At 42.0% G+C, this 14,714-nt stretch overlaps 1 protein-coding gene across 1 annotated transcript in view; it reads right to left on the bottom strand.

The window, feature by feature from the left end:
- Nucleotides 1–14,714, bottom strand: part of LOC132379454 (catenin alpha-3-like) — a 1,635,404-nt gene that overhangs the window by 1,463,345 nt on the left and 157,345 nt on the right. Inside the window, exon 5 of the mRNA XM_059947342.1 lies at nt 1,102–1,365. Within this exon, the coding sequence (XP_059803325.1) occupies nt 1,102–1,365 (264 nt within the window). The remainder of the gene's footprint in view (nt 1–1,101; nt 1,366–14,714) is intronic.

Raw genomic sequence — 14,714 nt, 5'->3', positions numbered from 1 at the left:
TTTTTTATTGCGGCGATAGCCTGGATCCAGAATGAGGACCAAGTGCAGCACCAGCAGGATCTGAGTGTTCACTTCAGGTGTTGCTCACAGCCCTGCAGTTCCAAGGATTAGAAGAACAGGAAAGAGGCGCAGACAGCAGGTCCGGCCTGCCATGTCAGGTGGCAGAACCGTAGAATATTTTGCAACACAGGTGGAGGTTATTCAGCCAATTCTGTCCGTGCCACTTGTAAAAGAGTTTCCCAGCCTAATCCCATCATCCACCACTCTAGTCCTGCAGGTCACAACACCAAGTACATACATGAGCAACTTCTAACTGCAATGAGTTTCTGCCTCACACAATGGATACCAGACTTCTACCACTCTAAGAGTAAATGGGTTTTTCTTCATCTCTCTCTAATCCCTCCATAAACTGCTTTAAATCTTGCTTTGTGACCATCCGTTCAGTTAAGTAGGTCCATGTCATTTACTCAGTCCGGGTTCCTCCATTTACACATGCCATAAATTGATTCCATTTGGTCTGTACCATTTCAAAGAAAACAACACCAGAAATCCAATTATCCTCAGAGGCTGTGATATTTCAGTTCTGACAACATTCCCAGTAACTGCTCTGCACACCCTCCAATGCAGTTACATCTTTCCTGTGATGTGCTGATCATGAACGTACACTACATACATTGTACATAATTCCAGATTAATCTCCACAGGTTTACATCCTCTGCTTCAGATAACAACAGAGAGTGTGCTGTATGTCTTTTTAATGGTCTTTTTAAAGATCTGTAGTCATGTTTTGCAAGGTCCCTCTCTTCCTTCGTATTTCATTTATTGTACACAACCTTGAATTGTTGCACTTCCCAAATTGCATTACCTCACACATTCCTGTATTAAATTACACATGCCACAAAACCATCTACGTTCTCCTGTCCGTGACTGACATGGTGAAAACTTTTGGTTTAAAAAGTGTGTCCTGATTCAGCATAACTTAGTAGCAATTTATTCAAAATGAAAAGGAACATGTTCAACCTCACATCCAGTTTACATGACAATTGTCCTGAATGTCAGCTACATCATTCTGACAAGTTCAATGATGTCAGGTTTACTTACCTCAAATTCATCTATGGCACCAGCAAGAGACGGAGCAGCAGGTACTGACTGGGACATCTGGCATTCAAGGCCCTGCACAGTGTCAGAGATAACAGCGAAAGCCTCCTGGATCTCATTGTAGACTGACTCTCGCCCTGTTTGGAGTGCAGCAATTTTAGGATGTTCCAGACAAGCAACGGATGTAGAATATAACAAGGGTGAGGTTTCCTTCAAGAGAGCACGGGCTGTGGCCAGACCTTCACGCTGGTTGGGTGACTTGAGGTCCTGCCAATAAAAAGAAAACATCCATAATGCAAACAGGGTGAAAAGAATGCTTCAACTATTGGGATTGGTTTATTATTGGCACATGTACCAAGACACAGTGAAAACTTGGTCTTACATACTGTTCGTACAGCTCAGGTCATTACACAATGCATTGAGGTTGAAAAAGGTAAACACAATAACAGTGCGGAATAAAGTCTAACAGCTACAGGAAAAGCCATGGTACAGAAAATAAATAAAGTGCAAGTTCATAACAGGGTGAAGTAAAACTGGAAAAGATAATGATTCTTTCCCAGTCTCTGAGGAATGCCCTTTCAAAATCCACGGTACTTTGGAGAGCCGAGCCCCCACGAGGTGGCTTCCAGCCAATGAAAACATTTGCATTAAATCAGCAATCCTGAGATCATACAGCTGACCAGAACATTTATTACGTTCACACTGCGATTAGAACATGGAGAGGGGTAACCAGATACCTGTCGCTAAATATGTCATTAAATACTGTTGCATTGGCAAAAATTAATCATTTGGCAGTATCTTCCAACATGTTCCCCTGCCCACCAACCATTTGACAAGGGCAGCAAGTGCTTGAGAAGATTATCACCTCTAAATCTCCCTGCAAGTTACGAACTGTCCTGGCTTGGAAGAATGTCACTATTCCACCATTATCCCTGAGACAGAAACTGAAACACACGCTTACTGAACAGCACCATATGGAGCTCTGACTCAGACAGCTGGACCATCACCTCTGTCTGGGAAGCAACGTCACAACAATATTCGCTTGCCTCTATATCACAATTTACTGAGCTGTAAGGGTTTCTAGCTGGCCTTGGGATTTCCCCATTACCCCTCCTAAGTCAGACATGGCAGCATACCCAGGCAGCTAGCTAGCAAGGAACTGAAAATTAGATGTAAGAACTGTCATCCTTGAGACACACTGCTAGGAGTAATTTGGTAAAGTTGAAGAGTAATAACTGTTCCTGAATTTGGTTGTGTGTAACTAATCAACCTTTCAACTACCAGGCTCCTGAACCAGCAGGGAAAACTTCACTCTCCTCACCACTGAACCGTTTGCACAACCTATAGATTCACTTTCAAATACTCTGCAAATCATGTACTCAGGACTATTCATTTACTTATTTATTTATTATTACTATTATTTGTTTTTTTTTAATTTATAAGAAAATAAGTTTGTCTTTTGCACATTGGTTGTTTGTCAGACTTTGTGTGTAGTTTTCTTGGTGACATATGTGTACTTTGATAAAAAATTTTCTTTCAACTGACTTGAGCCTTAACAAGTTGTAACCTTATCTCCATAATTCCATCAATAAAACTTGACATCTGCACTTCAACAGCAATTTTGTGACCACACTTAATATCTCAGTGTGTGAGCAGGAGGATGTGCTGAGGAAGATATTCGTACAAACACAAGGAAGGTGGCACTGGGACTATAACCTCCCCTGGGCCTTGTTGCTTTGGAGAGTTACATGAGTAACAAGCAAACGTGGACGTCTAAACTTGGAAACCAAAATATTTAACCAGGATGCCATTTCCTTAGTGCCAATGGACTAATTCACTAAACTAACCATTCATGGACATAAAAAACTGGATGAAAGACTTGAAATCATGCAATGTATTTTTCTTATAGAGTGTATCTTGGTTGTAGGTTTCTATCAACTGAAGTCTTGCTTGGACATATTGAGATGGATAAAAATTTTAAAAAAGAGAATATACAGTTTGAGCTAAGTTCTGATATACTCAAAACCAAGTTGTCCATAGACTTGACAAGCAATATTTACAGCTTATAGCTAAGGATGTGTAAAATTTCAATTGGAACAAGAAGAAAACGGGAGATGGCTTACAATGGCCAAGATAACTTCAAAAACACATCCTTTCATCAATGTACTCACTACAGTACAAGCATGTGCATGAGAGAGAGAACATGCAAGAGTGAGAGACATTGCAGGCAACAACATCCAAAGTTTTGATCTCTATCACAATGGAGGTTTTTAAATATATAGGCAACGTGGAAACTCTGGCAAGGAAGATCCCATAAAGAAAGAGATTAATATTTGATTATATAGATTAAGGGATTATGTTGGTGGAAATTCAGTCCCCTCCCATTATCAACATAGGCAAGTTTAATGAAAATACTGATCCAACAGAATGGAGGTTATGAGTTGAAGTCCCATTGCTGAGATTTGAGTATCATATCTGGATTGACATTGAATGTAGGAAATGCTGTACTCTTAGATGAGACAGTCAAATGTCTTACTTCAGGAACTGGCAGTAAAAGGTAACATGACATCTTTTTGAAAAAGTACAAAAGAGTTATTGCAGAGGTCCTGGCCAATAGTTATCTCTAATCAGCATGAGAAAAGAAATTAAGAGATGCAGGAGACTGCCACCTAGCCTCTCAAGCCTGCCCCACCACTCAATATAATCACTTTGATCTACCCTGGGCCTCTCTACAGCTCTCAGTTTCACTAATGTTTCAAACATTCAATCTTCTTTTAATACCTGCAATGAACTAACCTCCTCAGCCTTCAGTGGTGATGAATTCCAGAGATTTACTACTATCTGTGAGAAGTTCCTACCATTTCAGTTTTCAATCACCACCATGTAAATATCTCCTCATTCAAAATTCAAACCAGTAGTGGAAACCTGTTGACATCTACCATGTCACGCCTCCTCAGAATCTTATGTGCTTGAATTAGATCACCCTTCTTCCTTCTAAACCCTGAAGAATATATATCTCATTTCAATAGCCACTCATGACAGGACTGTACTTCTTACCCTGTAATTAGCCTACAGAAACGCTTTTGGGCTGCTTCATAATCACACAATCAAAATAGCTTATCCAATTATCAACTCTTCCTTAAGAGCGATTTAGCAGCACAAAAACTGATTGCCTGACCTCCTACTTTGAAACAGTGATTACATTTTTAAGTTATTTCATTGCCAAAGAGCATTTTGGGGAGAGAGCAACACCTTGCCTGAATGCAAAGGTAAGTATGAAGTCTTTCTTTCTCCTTCTGTCAGAAATTATCCTTGTTTCGGCTCATTTCCCTGAACACAGTATTCCAATCTTCCCCTTCATACCCAATGGTTCCACACTATCATCATGCTGGGATTTTCCATTAAGCTTGATCAGTCACACACCGTACATGCTGCAAGAGAGGCCTGGAGCTAACCAAAAGAGAGATGAATACTCTCCCGTTAGTGATAATCATTACTTGATAATTGTAAGTATCACTTATCATTGAAAATTGCCCATGCTGCTGTGCTCTCAGGAGTTGCCAGTGCAACTGAATAACAGTGCAATTAAAAAACAAGTATGCCCACTTTCATTATTATGGTGGATGGCAGATCACTCTTTAATGATCTGCAGGTACTGCTATTCATATCATTGCCCTGAGAAACTGTTCCATTATTGAAGAAAGAAAACAGGGATAGTTCTGGAAATTATAGACCAGTGAGTTTCACATTAGTGGTAGGAAAAAAATGGAAACGATTCTGGGGGAGTCTTTCATGGGAATTTGGAAAACCACTGCAGAATAAGGGATAATCAGCATGGCTTTATGCAGAACAAATTGTGCGTTACTAATTTGATCGAGTAATTGCGGAGCTGTTGAAGGTGACTGATGAAGGTAGAGTTGTCGACTTGATTTTTAGTAAAGCATTTGTCAGTGTCCCTTGTGGTAGGCTCGTCCAAAAGAATGAGATACATGGGATCTATTGTAAACAGGCCACTTGGATTCATAATTGCCTTGGCTCACAGAAGACAGAGGCTAAAGGTTGATGGGACTCATCCTAGCTGAACATCCATGATCAGTGGTGTTCCACAAGGGTCCCGACTGGGAAGTGAACTTGTAGCTGTTACAAAGATTGCTAGTATTATGGAGGACTGCTGAAAGATACAGTAGGATATAGATCAGTTCCCGATATGTCCAGAAGTTCAGATGGAGTCCCCTCCAACCAAATTTTGAGCTGTTGGTCTGTAAAGGGACAGAATACTGTTAATGGCAGGACACTTAATTATGTTGATGGACAGTCCCAAGCCCGGGGGTAAATGGAGGAGGTTTGGACATGGGACTATCAAGCCAATCCCATAAAAACCCGGAGCTACAGAAATGGCAACAGAAGCTCCAAGGAACCTATCTCTAGGAGAGGAAGTAGGCACCAAAAAGGCGGGCTGCACCTGAGGATGGCTCAAAAGACTGGCCCAGGACAGAGGACTCCGCCAAGTTGCTGGCAGCAACCTCTGCCCCACCTGGGGTGGTGGGCTGAAGAAGTACAGAAGGATCTTGGGATCTGACTCCATAGTTCCCTGAAACTGCCTACACTGTCTGAGAGGATGGCAAAAGCTGGAAGGCATGCTTGACTTTATTATCCCAGGAATGAAAAGGTTAACATATGAGGCATGTTGTGATAGCTCTAGGCCTGTGCCCACTGGAGTGTAGAACAATGGGAGGGGGGATATCTCGCTTGAATATGGAAGGCCTGGATTCAGGGGACATGGTGAGGATGTTTCCTGTAGTGGGAGAGATTAGAACCCCGGGCACAGCCTCTAGGACAGAGATGAGGAGGAATTGCTTTCGCCAACATGTGGTGAATCTGTGGAATTTGTTGCCAGAGATGGCTGTGGAGGCCAAGTCACTGGGATATTTGAAGTGGGAATTGTTAGGTTCTTGATTAGTAAGGGTGTCTAATGTTACAGAGAGAAGGCAGAAGAATGGGGTTGAGAGGCATAGTAAATCAGCCAGGGTGGATTGGTGGAGCAGACTCGATGGACCAAACAGACTATCTATTCTCCTGTGTCTTATGGTCTTATCAGACGAGACACTGAGTTCAAGAGTTATAAAGTTGTGTTACACTTTAATAAAATCCTAGTTCGGCCACATGTGGACAATGGTAACACAGAAAATGATGGAGGAACTCAGCCAATCAGGCAGCAGCTATGGAGAGGAATACATAGCTGACATTTTGGCCAAGGCTCTTCATCAGGACTGGAAAGGGAGTGCTTCTTCCCCCTTTCTTTCCAGCCTTGAAGCAGATTCTCAGCCCTAAATGTCAACTGGTTATTCACTTGCACAGATGCTGCCTAACTTACTGAGTTCCTCCAGCATTTTGTATGTGTTGCTCTGGATTTCCAACATCTGCAAAATCTCCTGAGTTCTGGAGTATTGCATTTGATTCTAGATGCCCCATTTTAGGAAGCATGTGGAGGCTTTGGAGGGAGTTCATAGAGGCTCACAAGGACACTGCTGGAGTAGAGGGCATGAGCTGTAAGGAGAGGCTACACAATCTCTGGTTCTTTCATCTGCAGCAAAAAATGAGGAAAAACCTGACAGAACTTTATATTATTGTGAGACAGAGACAATGTAGTCAGCTGGTATCTTTTACATAGGGTAGTACTGTACTTTAAGTGAGGGGGTATTGTGTTGCCTTTATGGCATTTGTTTAGTTTATAATATTTTCGCTTTAGTAATTTGTTTGTTAGCATTTTCTAGTTAAAGTTAGGATTGTTTAAAGTAAATTCGTTGTCTGTGATATATCGCGGCATGCGATGACGTCACACCCGGTTTCGCCGCGTCTTGTGGGAAAATACCGGTGTGGAGAAACGGGAAGGAGGGGGCTCACTTGTGCAGGATCAGTGCAAGAAAAGTTTTCTTTCTACGCACTAGAAACATAGTGAAGCAACGCTGTAAGTTCATGAGATAATCAATGTGTTGAATTAAAAATGTTAACGCTGATTCTGTTAAAAGTAATGATGGTTGATAAGGTTTATGCTTTCGTTAGTTAAAGAGTTGCGGATAGTTTGTGTTGAAGTGTATTTAAAGCAGTCAATGGCGAAGGTAGATTCTGACTGTATGCTGCACTTTAATGTAATGTAGTTGTTGTGTTTTACTTTTGCAAGTATTTACGATGTAAATGTGATATCAAGAAGGAAAAACAAATACTGTATACATTTTGTATTGTTTTATCAACAGTTTTCACCATACGTTAATGTGGAAGAGTGAACAGTAAATGGTTAATCTTACTGCGATCCTGTTTTCATTGACTACGGTTTACCTCGGTGTTTAGTTCAGAGTTCTCTTACACCTGAGCGAGAACACTACAGGTATTTTCTTTTACACAGAGAGTGCCTCAAATGTACTGCCAGTGGTTGTAGTGGAGGCAAATACTATAGTGGTGATTAAGAGGCTCTTGGACAGACATGTGACTATAGAGTGAGAGGAGGGATATGGACATTGACTAGGCACAAGGGATTAGTTTAGATAGGCATTTAGTTACTAGTTTAATTAGTTTGGCATATCATATGTATTATGATATCAACTACTTTGATGTCCCAGGGCTGAGATAACTTGCCTTCAACGATCATAACCATCTACCTTTGTGCTCTGAGTGCATCCAACAAGTGTGAAGCACTCTCCACGTTCACATCAACTTCAGTTCATCTGGGGCTTATTCACGTCATTAATCAATTCAACGGCCCATTCTCAGAGAAGCTCATAAAAGGAAGCCAGGAGTGCTTATCGACCAGCTTTGAATTTTATGTCTGACCTTTTAATCTCATTTGTAGTTAAATATGCAGTTAACAACTGTCTGTTCCATAAGATCTGGAGACTTAAATGTTATAGTTGTCAAGACTGGTAGCAGGGATGAAATGCTGAGGCATTGGTCAGACTGCACTTGGAGCATTGGGAACAATTTTGGGCACCTTATCGAAGAAAGGGTGGGCTGGCATTGGACACGGTCTAGAGGAGGTTCATAAGAATGATGTCAAGAACAAAAGTGTTAATGTATGAGGAATGTTTCATGACTCTGGACCTGTCCTGGCTGGACTTTAGAAGAATGAGGGATGATCTCATTGAAACCTCTCAAATATTGAAAGGCTTAGATAAAGTGGATGTGGAGTGGATGTTTCCTATCGCAGGGGAATCTATGATGAGAAGTAACAACCTTAGGATAGAGGGATTTCCCTTTAGAACAGGGACAAGGAGGAGCTTCTTTAGCCAGGGTGTGGTGAATTTGTGGAATTCATTCCTACAGATGACTGGGGAGGCCAAGTCATTGGTTCTTGACTAATATGAACATCAATAGGAGCAGACTGTGACAAGAGTGCTTGACGTGGATGGTTTGGACCCAAATGCTGGAGTATCCAAGGCTGGTATTGAGACACTGTATCAAACTGGATGGAGAACTGAGCACAAAATGAACACTAGACAACATCACTAGCAGGGATTACGATTGAACACAGAGGCTCCATTCTTGGTGCCCAAAACATAATTGCCAAGTAGCAGGATGGCCCTGAATCGTTAAAGGTGCTGTGCCAACTATCCATACTCAGGAGAGTTAGAGCATCTAAACTCCAGATCCGGCACGATTGGGTGCGTGTCGTAACAGAACCCCCTCCCCTATGGCCGACTCCTGACGGCCCTGGCTGCTCAGAGAGACGATGCTTGTAGCCAAGGAAGAGAGCAGAATTCAAGATGTCCCTCTCATGAACCCAGCACCGTTCATTGGGTCCGAATCCTTCCAAGTCCACAAGGAGCTGCCGATCCAACTGAACAGTTCGCGAATCCAAAGTTCTTCTCGCAGTGAAGACCTGGTCGGCATCAACAAGCCTGGGTGGCGTCAGGACTGATGGTGGTGGGATTAAAGGGCTGGTGTTCACGGGCTCTGATTTGGAAATGTGGAAAGTGTGATTGATCTTGATGGTCTTGGGGAGCTGCAAAATGTGGGACTGACACTGAATCCTCTCATCGGTGGAGATTCTTGAGCAGCCGATTTTCATGGGCTCAGCGGGATTCTGAGCAGCAGATGGGCTGGTCTCAGTGTCTGTGTCAGTATAGATTGGCCAAGGCCTCTCCACTCCAGACAATCGCTTGGCCCAAAGTTCGAAACTCTCTTGCGCAGTCAGCCACTGACCATCTGCCCTATCGAATATTCACCAGACGATCTGAGGCTCGGCTGGCCCGGGCAGGGTGATGGAACACCTTCCTGAGGGCGCCATGAATTGCTAGAATCTGAGCAAAGCTCCGTCCTTCATTCCCAATGTGCGGTGGCCCAGGTCAGGGCTTTTCCACTCAGAAGAGAGATGAAGAAGGCCACCTTTCTGTGCTCCGAAGGGAACCAGGACGGCTGGAGTTCAAACATTAATGAACATTGGATGAGGAAGCGGCAGCAGGAGCCCGGGTCACCGGGTTGGAGGATGTACTGCCTCCACGGAGTGGCTCTGGCTTCCTCCTTGCAAAAGTTGACAAATGGCTCCCTGGAGGTCGTGACTCACCAGGCTCTGTCTGGAAACCTTCTCGCTGTGTCTGGTCACAGTGGACAGAAGACTCCAGAGTCACGGTAGGTCCACGGCGACTGAATGGTACTGTGAAGAGAGTCCTTGGTGAGGCTAGTTTGGACCCGATTGCTGGAGTATCCAAGGCCAAGATCGAGACACGGTATCAAACGGATTGAGAACTGAGCACAAAACAAACGCTAGACGATATTTCCCGTTGGGCTTAGATTGAGCACTGAGGCTCTCTTCAGGTGCACTTTAAATACTCAATTCTTGGTGCCAAAACTTGATTCCCAATCCGCAGGATGGTCCTGAATCTTCAACAGGGCAGTGCCAGCTATCCTTACTCCGGAGAGTTAGAGCTTCTAAACCTTGGAAGCTGGCACGGGTGGGTGCATGTCATGACACAGACTTGACGGGCTGAAAAGCCTAATTCTGCTCCTGTGTATGATGGTGATTGGTAATCAACCAGTTCGCTTCTGGAATAAGACGAGCAACACATTAGCTCTGTTCCTGAGCAGTGATAACAATGCCTGATTTCCCAGGAAGTTGAGCTGTGGTGTGCCTCGAATCACCACTAAACTTGAGACACTATCAGGCTGACATCCCAGTGCAGTGCAGACAACGTAATCATTGCTTCAGCACATCATTGGGCTCTTCTATCACATTCCATGTAACAAACCAGTCCACACTTTGCCATCAGACCATAAGATGTAGTAGCAGGTCAGTAAAAATAGGTTTTATAGCACCCGACACTCCATGCAGAATTCTCAGATTTGGAATAACCATCCCGAGCACTAAAGACAGGCTGAATTATAACATATCTGGAACAGTAAGCAGGTGCTTATCCTTTGAGTGGCACTAAGAGCAGGCTGGGGGGAGAGGGAGATTCCAGCCACTTACAGTACACAATAAAAACACAATAAAAGTCATCTTTATTCACCATTTACATGTTAGGAATTTGCTGTGGCATGTTGGTCAAGGCACGACATGCAACAAAAAGCAACAATATTCAACAATTATAATGAATAAAGAATTTCAGTGGATCCTGGTTAATTGGGGCAGCCACTTATTTGGGACAACACTTAAAGAACGAAAAGTATTTGAGAAAATAGCTGGGATTAGATGCTGCCTGGCCTGCTGTGTTCCACCAACATTTTGTGTGTGTTGTTTGAATTTCTAGCATCTGCAGATTTCCTCGTGTTTGGGATTTCCTTTGTTTCTTTGGGCCACCATGTTGCTTAATCGGATAGGGCACTGTTGCCCAATAGTTTCTAACTAGCATCAGTCGCGTATACTTGTGCGGCCATTAGACATTATAGAATCAGAATCAGGTTTATTGTCACCAGCATGCGTCGTGAAATTTGTTAACTTAGCAGCAGCAGTTCAATGCAATATATGATAATATAGAAAAAAAACAAGTAAATTAATTACAGTAAGTATATATATGTATATTAAATAGATTAAAAATAGTGCAAAACAGAAATAATAATATGTTTGTTTAAAAAGTGAGGTAGTGTTCATGGGTTCGGTATACACTTAGCATTTGTAAGTAAGCTGTTCCTGAACCGCTGAGTGTGTGTCTCAGGCTTCTGTACCTTCTGAAGCTGGTCATCAAGATGATAAAAGCAACAGATAGTTGGTTGTCTCGATGGAAGTGTTGGTGCTACATTAAATTCAAGAAAGCACACGGCAAGAAAGATAGTGCAGGTGCCGTGCCACTGATTTTGTTCATTAGCAGTCAATCAAAGGAACTCGACAGCTTATACTGTATAAATTCCTCTGTTGATAAATTTTAGGACTAGTACATAGTTTTGTAGCACTGTGGCTGTATTGCTGGAGTTCTAATTTTTTCTGTATTTCATTTAAACAGATAATTTTGTTACTCAATTAATTAAATAGTGGTTTCTCTTTTTTTTATACCACCTTAGCTATTTCCATGAAACTTCAGCTAATTGTGACAGCTGCTTAATTGGGGGGGAAGTATTGGTCCTGGTGTGTCCCAATTATCCACTGTAAGTGATTAAATATATAAATAACAACATATTCCTAATTAATTACTTCAAAACCCATGAGCAAGAAGGTTGTCACTGCACCTTAAGTTAAATGATGTACTTTCAGAAGAGTGTATAACTTCAGCTGACAGCTTTAAGTGGCAAGTGATGGTGACAGGGTTAAGGGCTGCAGTCCCTTTGATAGACAGCTATCAAGGCAAGAGACAGCTGCAGGGTGGAAATGAGCCGATCAGGTATTCTGAGGCAAAGGGTGACCTGGAACTGGAGCAGTTGCTTTTTGGTGATGACTCACTGAGAAAGAAGTGAATGACCTTGTCTCATTGTGCACTGAAATGCGGGAGAAGTGTATTTATTATTCCAGCATTTTGAGGAAAGCAGAGGCTATAATGACTGCCCCTATTCAGCTTGTTACTGAGTACTGTTGATCTGTCAGTTCCACGTTCTCATCTTTCAGCTGAATACCATTCTTGTTTGATTACTTCTCTGAAAGTGCTGAAGCCTCGATGTAAAGCAATTTATGGTTTGATTGTTTGCAAAAAAAGATATGAGAAGTATAGATAGGGTAAATGCAAGCAGGCTTTTTCCACTGAGACTGGGTGAGACTAGAACTGAAGATCAGGGGTTAAGGGTGAAAGGTGAAATGTTTAAAGGGACTGTGATGGGTGACTTTTTCATTCAGAGAGTATTGAGAGTGTGGAATGAGCTGCAGTGGTGGATGTGGGTTCAATTTCAACATTTAAGAGAAATTTGGATAATACATGGATGAGAGGAATATAGACAGGCTATGGTCCAGGTTCAGGTCAATGGGACTAGGCAGAAAAACTGTTTGGAATGGACTAGATGGGCCAAGAGGCCTATTTCTGTGCTGTAATTCTCTTTGACTCTATGGCTCTATAATTTGGAACTTTTAGACCTTTGGTCTAATTTAAACTTTGAAATGCACCCTGAAATCTTTCTGCTTCCCTCCCACCTTACTCCCCTCCAGACACTCTAAAATCTATTTGATCAAGAGGAATATAGGAGCAGAAGTAGGTAATTTTGCCATTTGAACCTGCTCCACTGTTTAATATGATCCATTTTGATCAATTACCTCAACACAATACTTCTGTTCTCTCATATCCACTGTTAACTTTGGTATCTAGGAATTTATTTTAATTCATTTTAAACTCAGTCAGTCACATGGTTTCTATACCCCCATACAGTGGAGAATAACACAAATAAGGAATTTCTCATCTTAATTCTAAATGTCTTACTGATATTCTGATAGCCTGACCTTTGTTCTGAATATCTCATACAGAGGAAACATCCTCTTCACATGCTTGCAATTAACTCTGCCAGAATTTATGTTTCAGTTAAATCCCTCTCACATCTAAACTGTTTGAATACACATAATTTTGTCCTCAGCTCTCCTCTTAGGGCATTCCTGCCATCCTAGAAATCGGTCCAGTGAATCTTATTTGCATTCCTTCCATGGTAAGTACATTCTGATCTGGGTAAGGAGACCAAAATCGTACAAATAACAAGAGTGATCTCAGATTTTTTGGATTTTCTCCTCATTTAGAAAATAGTTTGCACATTTATTTCTACTGCCAAAGTGCATAACCATTCATTTTCCAACATTGTATTTAATTTGCCACTTTGTTGCCCATTCTCCTAATTTGTCTAAGTCCTTCTGCATCCTACCTGTTTCCTCAACACTACCTGCCCCTCCACCAATCTTCATATCATCTGCAAACTTGGCAACATCTAAATCATCTAAATCATTTATATATGGCATGAAAAGAAGTGGTCCCAACACTGACCCCTGCGGAACGCCTCTAGTCACTGGCAGCCAATCATAAAAGGATCCTTTTATTCCCACTCGCTGCCTTCTTCCAATTAGCCAGTGCTCTAACCATGTTAGTAACTTTACTGTAATACCACGGACTGTTAACTTGGTCAGCAGCCTCATCAGTGGCACCTTGTCAAAGGACTTCTGAAGGTTCAAATATACAACATCAACTACATCCGCTTTATCTATCCTCTTTGTTATCTCCTCAAAGAATTCCAACACAGGTTCTTCAGGCAAGATTTTCCCTTAAGGAAGCCATGCTGACTTTGTTCTATCTTGACCTGTGTCACCAAGTACTCTATCACCTCATCCTTAACAATTGACTCTAGCATCTTCCCAACCAGTGAGGTTAGGTTAACTAGTCTATAATTTCCTTTCTGCTACCTTCCTCCTTTCTTAAAGAGTGGAGAAATAAGCAGTTCTAAAATCTGCAGACAAATTATTGCAAGCACCATGTCATCAGAAACCGGAAATTATTGTCTGCATCAGAAACCGGAAAAGGAAATGTGATTGTGTATGATCATGAAATATATTTAACATGACAACCTTCTGTGCACAGATTAAATTCCATTGTGCGCTAGTAGCAAAAGTTGTGTGCACACGCACACCTTAGAGGGAACATTGCAGGAGGGGTGAGGACTCAAAGTTGGGCTGAAACACAGAAGAATGAAACACCTTCTAGCCAGCATTAACAAATGCGCAGTCTCTGGAGAACAAAATTTTGGACCTGGGATGAGATTGCTGTATTGGAGGAAATTAGAGATTGTTGTGTTCTATATTTGACTGAGTCATGGTACGTACCTGATGACAGGTACGGTCATCAGACCTAAAACCCTTTATATTCACAAGATGGATCGAGCTGCTGACTTGGGAAAGTGAAGGTGTGTGTTTCCAATGTTGTGGTTTTGTCCAACTTGCGCTCCCCTGAACTTGAGCACCTAATGGTCAAATGACACCAATTTTATTTACCTAGGGAATTCTTCTCCATAATCCTCACTGCAGTTTAAAAAACCACTACTGGACAACTATAATTTAGCACTTGAGATACTGCATGATACTCTCTCCAACAAGAAACAGCCTATCCCGATACATTTCAAATCATATTTGGGGACTTCAACAAGACTTGTTAGCAGAAATTGCTGCCCAATTACCATCAGCATATAACTTCTATTACCAAAGGTCCCAACTTACCATATCCTACTGTTGCACTTAG

The sequence above is a fragment of the Hypanus sabinus genome, chromosome 22 (genome assembly GCF_030144855.1).
Source record: "Hypanus sabinus isolate sHypSab1 chromosome 22, sHypSab1.hap1, whole genome shotgun sequence".
NCBI lineage: Eukaryota > Metazoa > Chordata > Chondrichthyes > Myliobatiformes > Dasyatidae > Hypanus > Hypanus sabinus.
The sequence above is the reverse complement of the archived record's forward strand: the minus strand, read 5'-3'. Positions and strand labels throughout refer to the sequence as shown.